Source organism: Tachypleus tridentatus, chromosome 4 (assembly GCF_004210375.1).
Source record: "Tachypleus tridentatus isolate NWPU-2018 chromosome 4, ASM421037v1, whole genome shotgun sequence".
In the NCBI taxonomy this organism is placed as follows: domain Eukaryota; kingdom Metazoa; phylum Arthropoda; class Merostomata; order Xiphosura; family Limulidae; genus Tachypleus; species Tachypleus tridentatus.
The window spans coordinates 96,544,925-96,556,196 of NC_134828.1; the positions used below are offsets into that span (position 1 = coordinate 96,544,925).

Consider the following 11,272-nt stretch of genomic DNA (forward strand, 5'->3'; position numbering starts at 1 on the left):
AGATCTCCTGGTGTTTGTGTGGGAAGAAAAACATGTGTCCAAAATGTTTCAGTACATGGTGCAGTACTAATTCGTTCTCATTCGAGGAACATTGAAGGGATACGATTAATGCAGGAGATGGAAATATATAGATTTATGTATCTCGATGTCATTCGTATGACGTGATTTTCAAAAAATCACACATAAGCTTACATGTAGTAATATTTCTTGTAAATGATGGAAGCAGTGACAACTGTGTGGAACTCTCAAATAGTCACTCTAGGATCTCCGTTCTTCGGATGATGGCTTACGTTTGTACAAGATGTGCATATTAAAGAAGACACGCTTGAAAGCTCGTTATGTTATAAGATTTGATATCTTTCAGTAATGATTCTAAAGAAACCTTGGCAAAAAGAAAAATTATACAGAAGTAACACATGATTATCAATTACGGTTTTTTTTAGACTTGCGAGAGTTACGCAAGTTGACAAACATAATCATATTCTCTACAAGTAGATTGTATTTCAAAACATTTTTTGCAGGTTCAAAATTTAATGCTACAAATATAAACCGTTTTCTTACACATCTGTATATAAATGTATATGACTAGCAAAACTGAGCAGAGTGGAAATCATCCTAAACATTATAAAGTATTAATATACTCTCGGGCTCAGATGTATCCATAGTATTTTTGAACTTTAAATAATATCTTAAAGTAAATACGCTCTGGAAGAGAGGAGGGTGATAATCGCCATTCTAAGCAAAGTATATATGCTCAATATAAAATATTTAATTTCTGAAACTCATAGTAATTACAGTGTTAGTGTTTTTAAGGTGCAAGGAATTAATTATATGTCTAATGTTTTGGGTTTTAATAACGATTTTGTTTTTGCTGTCACCAAGGACATATGTTACAACTTAATAGTTTAACCTCAGGATATACAGCTACATGTTTAAATTGTTCCAAGCTAATTGAAGATCCAGATCAATTTTCAGCATTTGTATCCCGACCAACTTATTAGAACGGGATTGTATTCAGAAGAAGAGTTCAAAACCAAACAAGAGCACGTAAAATTAATCAATAAATTATTAAAATGGGAAATTCAAACCAGATTTCCCATTTTATGACTGTTTCCTTGAAAAGCATGGTTAAGCGAGAAATATCAAATTATATTACGTTTTCACAGACAACTAGAAGTGCAGTGAACCCCTAATGAATCCTTTTTCGTCCTGGTTATAATAGAAATCAATATAATACTAGAGTAATATCACATACACATGAAAGAAAATGAAATAATACTCACAAGAAAAACTGGTATACACGAAAATGTGTATTAAAGATAAATTCGAAAATAACTCTGTAAACTTTCAAACTAAGAAAATAATTTATAACGTTATATGGAAAAAAAGATTGGCAAGAATGCGTTAAAATTAATATTAATCTTATAAACACTTCTTAGCTGCAAAGTTTTCTCTACGATAGTAACCACTTAGCCAGAATGTTGACCAGTATTTTACAGTGTCTGTAACAACGTTGCATGTTATAATTATAAGTTTACATAAGGCAGAAATCTCAGGTTTTCTCATGGTGAAGATTTAGTTATTGTTACATTTGTAGCAAAAAAAGAAACAATCACGCATACCATCTCTTTCCCTTTGTTCTAATTTTACTTATAAGAATAAGAGCATAATAGTTTCGAATGCAATAAAAATAGTATATCTTTATTAAGAAAATGACGTAGGTTACCGTTATACAACTATGATACAGTAACATTAAGGTTTAGCTTGCTATAAATTATGTAAAACATTCTTACATTCCTTTGAAATGATGAAGTAAAGTGCATTTACGAGGATCATGTTGATTAATTGCGATATCTGTAATTGTCAATGAAATTATATATCTTTTAATTATGAACAATTTTCAAATAAAGATTTCTGCTGAGTCAACGGTAATATGTACAAGAACTGATCCTTTTTTATGAATTTTGTTTGCTAAATACTTTGTGATCAAATTAATTACCTTTAAACTGTACGATATCGTAACTTATTTTTATCATGATAGTGGCACCAAAATATGTCAAACCTCCTTTTTACAATGACTTTTTAAGGCAAATGGTTCTCTTTTGTAATCAGAGCCTACACTTTGAAAATAAGAGCGTTCTTTCGCTTTCGCAGACTGCTTCTGCCCTAAACATTCTGCTACGAGTGTGTTTTTTTTTCCTTTTCATGGCGAACACCGAATTTTCCCTCCTTTAAAATGTTGTGTTTTTTTTCACATCATACAGTTATAGCTCTAACTATAATTCTACCTGAAATCCTCCCAGTGGCTCAGCGAAAAGTCTGCAGTCTAACAATGCTAAAAATCGCGTTTCAATAGCTGTGGTGTGCAAAGCACAGACAGACCATTATATAGCTTTGAGCTTATTGGTGAACTAAATATGAAGCGCAATGCCATTTTGGATCTTTGAAAATCCTGCTCTATTTAATCCTACTCTATACATTTACTATTAGGTATAATTCAGTATTGTTTTACGATTTATGTTTTTCTGTAAGGTACGTCTCTCAGTGGATCAGCGATGATTTTATGAATTAAAACGCTAAAAATCCGAGGTTCGATTCTACGTGATAGACAAAACACAAATAGGCCACTGTGTAGCTTTGCGCAGAATCAAAACACAAAAAATGTACATTCTTACGTATAAAAGCGCGTTAATCAAATATTATACATTTTTCTGAAGTCAGTTATATCTTCCACGGTGACATTGTTAGTTTTTGAATAAGCTACAAGAGGGCTATCTGCGCTAGTCGTCCCTAATTTAGAAGCGAAAGACTAGAGGGAAGGCAACTAGTCATCACCGTTTTTTGTCAACTCTTAGGCTACTCTTTTACCAACGAACAATGGGATTGACCGTAACTTTATAACGCTCCCAAGTTTGAAAGGCCGAGCATGTTTGGTGTGACGGGATTTGAACTCGTGACCTTTATACTACAAACCAAGCGCCTTAATCATTTGGCCATGCTGGGCCTTCAGAATAACATTAGCCTAATGACTTTACAATTGATTTATTTCAAGAACTGTTGTATAAAATGCGAATCTTTTTTTCTTGCGTCCCTAATGATGATAGAATATTATTTAATCTTGTCTTCCATGAACGTATATGCCTATCTTAATGAACCTGAGTAAACTTCCTTTATTACCTGTTATCAACAATGTTGGGATTCTTTTTAGTAACTCTTAATGACAACCAAAAATACATTACTTTTAATGTTACTTGGGAAATTATTGTTTCCATTATTGAATATGCTAAACAAATTCCATTTTTAACTTGTAACTGATGTTCCATGTGTTGGTATTAAGGATGTAACCATTGTTCCTGCTATTTGTCATTTCAGATGATGTAACTAGAAATCATATTTCTTTTGTAACCTTATGTTCGTGATCCTTGAGATTAGTTGTACAAAGGTAAATATCCGCTGACAATTTAATTTAGCTATAGTCACAAATTGAGTTTATGTAAGCAATCGAAAAATATAGCATAGAAAGGTAATCAATACTGAACATTAAATGTAACATGTCCATATAAATCAGTTATGGTTAAACAAATGCAAATAAACTGGCTTTACTCTGATTGCACCTTAAAATTCTCAGCTTTTGATGTCAGAATATTGCGACAATATTGCCATTTTAGTTAAACTCTAACGTGAAAGCTCCTCGGTGATTCAGTGGAACGTCTGTCTGATCGGTTATAATATCCGATCATATATTTCAGTACCCATGATGGGCAGAGCACAGATAACCTATTGCACAGCTTTAAGTTCAATAACAACAAAAGAACTAAAATGATAACTTACAATATTAGTTGTTTATGTACAGCTTTGTCCTAAATGTTTGTAAATTTCTCTACATTGCTGTTGCTGTCTACATATAGGGAATAGTTGTTTTGTAAATGCCCGAGTAGCAACAGAAAAGGTAACGTGTGATTGGACAAGCATACATAAGTTGTTATTCTGCTCAGTATAAGTTGTTGTGAGCATTTGTTCGTCAAAGCACACATCCAAACCCGTTTTATATAAAAGGATGTGTTTTGGTATAATCCTTTATGAAATAAATTAATGCTTTGTTCAGACAGATTTTCTGTACTTGGTATAAATTCATGCCTTGTCATGTACAAGAATTTATAAAGCATAAAATTGTTCGACTGTCCAGAAATGGTATGACATTGTCAGAAAGGCAGAGTACCCCAGCGTACTGCATCCAGAATATTAAAACGTTAAAGGGTTATAGAAAACGTCGTTCCGAAAAAGTCAACTGGTAGACACCTAAAAATTACTTCATAGATAACTGTGTTTTGATCAAGGTAACACCTCAATGTCGAAAAGTCTTATAACACCTTACAGCACAAATGGTGTGAACTCATGCTTTCCACGGTATCCAGAAGAATAGTGAATGAGAGATTGACTAAATAAGATTATTTTATAAGGGCTATCTGCAAAACATGATATTAACCATAATTCATTTCCATCACCATGTTACTTGCACAAGACAGCATGCTAATTTACAGTTGAGGAGTCTTGTTTTTGAAGATAACAATAGGATTCGTGCTCGTCGTTTACTTGGAGAACATACAAGAAAAGACCGTCTTTCTCACAGGAAACATACAGCAGGTGGTACAGTACATGTTTGGGCAGCTATTCATTATGGTGTAAAAACTGCTTTTCATATATTCCAGAGAAATCTCAATGGTGCTTCCTACAGACATCACAGGAAGTCAGTATTTCTCTCATATGATAGGACAAGGTTTACCAGTAAATTTGTGTTCCAGGATAACGATATCACTGTTCACAGTGCACGTATTGTGCAGGATTATTTCCTACAGGAGGACGTTGCAAGATTACAATAGCCAGCTAACTCCACAGATTGTAATCCCATTGAGAACTGTTGGACAGGACTAAGCCGGAAAATTGCTAATCATATAATCCTAAACCAGCTAATGTAAAAGAGTTGTAGCGTATTCTAGTGATAAGTTAGAATGAAATTACAGTGGATCACATTAATAACTTCATCAACAGCATGCCACGTTGCCTTGCTGAGGTTATTAGATTACAAGAAAGACCATCCAAGTATTGAATGTTTAATATGAATTTATATAAGATTATAGACACTATTTATAACAACTTATTATATTTTTAACATTATATATGTTTTGATAAGAATGTGTTGTGATAGGTGAAATGCTTAATTACACATGAACATCATGAACACTATTTTCAGAACATCTAACATTATACAGCTTACATATGTAGATGTTTAACATGATATTCATTTCTCTGTTTGATAGCGCTAAGTATATTTGTATTCCGTCTTAATAATACTGAATTTATTTGTTCCAAAACATGCAAACATTTTGGTTAAGCCCGTGCTTACTGAAATTTCATTAACAAAAAAATGTTAAATCTAATACCATTCTGTAAACAGAAAAAGACCAGTAGACTATTCTAATTAATCCTACGTTAAATTCATGTTAACATTTTTGTAAATATCTTATGGCAATCTTTTTCTTATAGAGGATGTTATCGAATACTTACATGAGGATTAAAAGACGTATACGCTTACTTTGTTTTCCAGGATGTACATATGATTTTCTTACGGCGTGTTTGAATTAGAATACCAAGTATTCATATTCACTAATTCTGGCAAACTTTATACGATAATAAAATTATTTATTCAAACTACAATCAGCCAGTTATTACTTCTGCCTGTTCCAATTATATTGTTTTAAATAAAATAAATATTATTTACGAAATTTAAAGTATAGAAACGTGGTTTAGAAGTCTATCAATAAATATATATTACCGAATATTTTAGTTTAATCTGATAGATCGAAAATTGACTTTATTTCAATACATTCATGTTGATATTCTGTATCCACAATTTTCAAGAATAATTTATATCCATGATTAACATACTTGGAAAATAAACAAAATATAACAGCATATTTCTTGGAGTCATTTTTTAGTTATTGAAGGCGTTATTGTTGTTCAAAACAGACTGTAGACAAGATGTGTGATTTAACAAAAGAATGAACTCACACCTCAGTTATACATCAAATTCGGTGTCGTTGCAAGTAACAAGAATACTTTGGATTTCCACTTTAAACACGATTTACTTGATATCAATACTTTAGGCAACTCTCAAGAAACGAGCAAGTGCCTCCAAACAGGTCTGTGAATATCTAGTCATACGTCAAACCTGTTACTACTTCTCACTTGTAAGATGTCCTAAAGGCATGACGACATTATATGGATGTGTAGAGACTATGAACATAAACGTTATTATTGAAGAAAATAAGAACATGACAATACTTGCTGTACATAATATTGAGCTTAAATTAAACCTTTTAACCAGTACCATTCAATAACAAGTTCATTTTGTTTACTTGATATATCACGGAAAAGGTATTTTTAGTGGTGATATGTGATTTACCTTTGATAAGTGAAAAATTCTTTGCTAAAATATTAAATCATTCACATGACAATTAAAAACATATGTAATCATCTAGTTTACATAAATATACGTACTCTTTGTAATTTAATATATATTAAATAACTACAATAAATGTTATTTTAGCGTAGTAATAACAATATGTATTATGTTATTAACACTAGCATTAACATAATGTTAATAAATTAATAAATTTTGGTTACGAAGAAATTTTAAAATTTCAGACTCAAAAACATCAATATTAAAGTCATTGGTAACCGAAATAAGAGATAAAGCAGAAAGATCAGTGTACAGTTCTAACTAAGAAAACGACAACAGTAACAAGTGCAAGTTACCAATATGTTATTTGGTGTGATAAAATAATCGCTAATTTAATTCATTTATCAAGTATTCCGTGATATCAAAACAAAATGCTTAAGTTACTCTGACGCCACCTATTATGTATTAGTAGCATTGCTTTAACAATCAGACACTTCTATTTCATGATTTAATAAATAAATAAAATGTTACCCTTCTATTTTATGTATTTAATAAATAAATAAATAACATCTTAATCCGTATTTGTTAAACCTTGAAGAATGTTTCTACATTTTAAACCAGAAACAATATATTTTTGTCACACTTTACTAAACTAACAATTTCAGCACTTTTCTGCGTCTCTACATTACATACAAAAACAATAAGGAGATATATTCAGATAGGCACCTCGAAACATCGATATAAATAATAGAAAAATGAAGAGAAAGATAGCTACACTGATGATAATGTGGAAAATTCAGTGGTATTCTTCCAGTTGAAACGAGAATTCGCAGCTAACAAAGTTTTCCTATGCCTGGAAGTGCATGAACATCAATCATATTAAGCGAAACGAAAAGTATATATACCTATACACGATACACCATACAAAAGAATCATGGAAAGTTACTGCATATTTATGAATTTATTGTAATGAAAGATTTGGGTTTAACGTGTTGTCTCCAGAGTGGCAGGATTTCTTTAACAGCCTTCATTTCTTAAAGAATAAAAAACATTCACTTTCTTAGTTTCAGATTGTTTCATTACAAACTTCCTCCTACTCTCGTCTCTACAAGCCAGGCCCTTCGTCAGATCATGTTTTATTGCAATGTTTCATGTAATATATTCATATAATGCAATTACTAGAAGGAATCAATGTTTACATAATTACGGATATCTAGCTAAACACTGAAATCTTAACTGAGATGACACGGCAACATTGCATCGTTGGGCCTAGATATTGGTATGTATTAGCATTTTACTGGGAGTTTATGTTGTTTTCTTTTGTAATTTAAATAGTCATAGCATGATATTTATAGACATATTACAAAATTTTAAATCTTGTTCGTTCTAAGACTTCTTCTTATTAATGTGTATTACTACAACTTTCACTTTCTCTCTTTGATAAGTTATGTTGAATATAAATGTATCATATCAAATATTTTGTCATTAAAGTTATTATGCTTCTGTGAACTGTTATATAAATTATATTTTTGCGTTTAGTTTTGGTGCATTTGTGTTTTAAACCAAATCTGTTTACTCAGTATAGAATTCTTAAACAACACATACTTAAAATTCTTATTAAATAATGTTATTTCGAAAATGTGGGATAACTTCTCAAATCTTAGATAAATGATAATAAAGAATAAATTGGCACGTCTATTGTTTTTGAGCATAATTATATTGTGACACGGTCTTTACTGCTTGAAAAAAATCATCCGCTAAAAACGTTACAGAAAACAAACAAGAAAATGTTTCCATTTAGACGTGTCAAATTATTATTATTTTTATCTTTTACCAAATATTTTATTCTTGCATCTTGTGGATTAACATTCTTTTGAGAAACGACTTCCCAAAAGTCCATTCCTTGTCAATAAATTTAGTTAAACAACGTAGACATAAAACGCACACTTACGCTTACGTAGGAAGTTCTTGCATAAGTATATTTACTACGTGTAATGATTGTCTAAAATACATTGATTTCTTTTTTCTAAATGCATAAAATAATTATATAAGTATATCTTAAAATAACTTCTTAAAATCAGAAAAGTAATTGGAAAGTGTAATACAAAATATTAATATAATTACCTTTCAGAACATTGAAGAACAACAGCGTCATTAAAACTCCTGAAATCCCACACACCATCTTAGCCTTGGTTTTTAATCACCTTCTTGAAAATAAAATTACGATAAAAATTTCCTGATTGATTACGTTGAGTGAAAGGTTAACCAGTTTCAATCTTTGTTTTCACCTGTAAAATTCATCAACATTCTAGACAGGTATTCTAAAACTTAGAAGTTGAACCTGTTTGTTAGTAATGTATCTCTATAAAATGGAAGACATCTTATTTTCTATTTGACTTCTTTCATTAATCCATTCGCAATATTACTAACGTATTAAAAATGTTTTCATTTGGTTGATTCTCTCTGCACTGTAACTCTGTGCCAATCTCAGTTTTCTTCCCATCTCACTAAGAAACACGGATGAAACTTTATGGTCTAACTACAGTGTAAGAGCTTCTATCTTTTAGCCACCGATAATGTTCGGCGCCGAGTCTGCACAGTGCGAGACTCATTTCCAATTGAAAGCTGTGATGTGTCAGGCGCATGCGCGTAGAGTCAACCTATCCTGATCTAAAGGAACTGAACGTTCGTTGCAGAAAAATAGCATAGTATCTTAATTAACAAAAGCAGGTAAGTAACGGTAAAAGGACGCTATGATATAGAATTATAAAATCATCAACGGGTTTATAGTATCAATGAGTATTTTCTAACTTATTTGAAACATTTAATACAAATCGTATTTCAGTTCACTTGTAATTCATGTGATGTTTACCGAAATGGGAGTTCATACAGAATTTTGTTTCGCAAAATGTACTTGTTGTGCTTAACACCATAAAAGATTCCATGATATAAACTTCAAGAAAAACGGAAAACTCTTATTTACAAGAAAATGGAACACTAATAGATCAAATAATACTGGGGACCGAACAAAATACGTTCACTATAATTAAACTCGAACATAAGAAAACAGAAACACAGTTTTCAATTCATCGAGCACGGGAGATACGCAACTACTTCGTCTCACGCATGTCCTGTCAATGTTTAATGTGAAAACATCAACTGATAATAACTATGAGTAACAATGTTTTGCTATATAGTGGAACATTTAAAATCAGTTTCACTCTGTTGATGAGAAAATTAATCATGGTTAGCAGAAAATATTTTTTTTGTAAATAATGCATGTATATGAATTTCATTAAAGTATTCGCGTCTCCAGAAAATACATTTATGGTCTCTTTGCTTCCTTTTACATTTTGATGTTAAAGAGAGAAAATAAATCAGTAATATTCAATTATTTTACTAATTAAACATCACATGTTATGCACGGCTTCGGAACTAAGGAACATAGAGTTTTAAGCATACTCTGAATATGTATGCTGGTTATATTTAACGTCGGTTATATTTAAAATAATACGTTACTTGATTTTAATATAACTTTTGCAATTTTTTCTTGATCATTAATAAATCATTTTTGTACTCTTCAGAATGTATCATAATTAGTGACCTTTTATAAAATTAAATAATTGAGAAACATGCGATCTACGTAAGTTTAAAATAATTTGAAGAATGTGTTTTTAGTTGGTTTATCACATTAAGTAGGGCCCGGCATGGCCAGGTGGGTTAAGGCGTTCAGCTCGTAATCTGAATGTCGCGAGTTCGAATCCCCGTCGCACCAAACATGCTCGTCCTTTCAGCCGTGGGGACATTATAACGTAACGACCAATCCCACTATTCGTTGGTGAAGGAGTAGCCCAAGATTTGGCGGTGAGTGGTGATGACTAGCTGCCTTCCCTCTAGACTTACACTGCAAAATTAGGGACGTTTAGCGCAGATAGATTTAATGTAGCTTTGCGCGAAATTCAAAAACAAAACAAACTCATTAAGTATACTTTTATAAAGTATACAAACACTTTATATACTTTTACACGTTAGATTATATAAGAATCCATAAATTCTGGTAAAATGGACGATATGTTAAGCCTATGTCTTATCTTAAAATATTAAACTTTTCTATAGATTACTCTACAAATTATATTTTTGTCACACCCTTTTTTTTTTCTTGTTATATGGGGCTACTAACAACACTTACAAATGCAAACTATTTAATTAATAAAACGGTTGTTTCATTTTAATTAGTTAAATGTTGTGTTTCGGTTACACAAAATACTTAAATGAAAAGAAGTGAATAAAGGGCATAATGTTCGAGACATCCATTATTTGTTACAAAAAATATTCCTCATATCGTTTCGATACTCGTGGTGGGCAGAGTACAGATAACCCTTTTTGTAGCTTTCTGCTTAATGCCAAACAACATCAGCAACAAAGTTTCGCCACAATGAAACATAGCAGCTATATGAAGCACTTAATATCAAAGAAAGCCGAAGACGTTATATGATAAAAACATTAACTAACACATTTTCTGTAGTGTAAACAATCTGAATAATTGAAGAAACCGCTTTGTTAGTAAAATATTACTTTGTTTAGATTATTACTCTTTGACGAAAGCAATGCATAAACGGCTCATAAACAAAATTCAGAATCTAATACTATTTCTGAATTGCAAAGTACAAAGAAATTATTAACTTTATTGGTTTTATTGGAACGACTTGATGTCTCAATGGCATTCACATTTTAAATTCCAATTCCAAGAATATAACTAGATACTATTCACTTTAATTTAAATACTGTGATTGTAATTCTGAAAAAGAAAAA

The 11,272-nt window shown here is 31.3% G+C and overlaps 1 protein-coding gene across 2 annotated transcripts in view; it reads right to left on the minus strand.

Moving 5' to 3' along the window:
• LOC143249726 (neuronal acetylcholine receptor subunit alpha-7-like) overlaps positions 1-9,038 on the minus strand; it is a 131,093-nt gene extending 122,055 nt beyond the window's left edge. For both annotated transcript variants that reach the window (XM_076500044.1, XM_076500045.1), the window contains exon 1: positions 8,585-9,038. In XM_076500044.1, the coding sequence (XP_076356159.1) occupies positions 8,585-8,642 (58 nt within the window). In that variant the 5' untranslated portion in view covers positions 8,643-9,038. The remainder of the gene's footprint in view (positions 1-8,584) is intronic.
• Between the last annotated feature and the right edge of the window lie 2,234 nt (positions 9,039-11,272).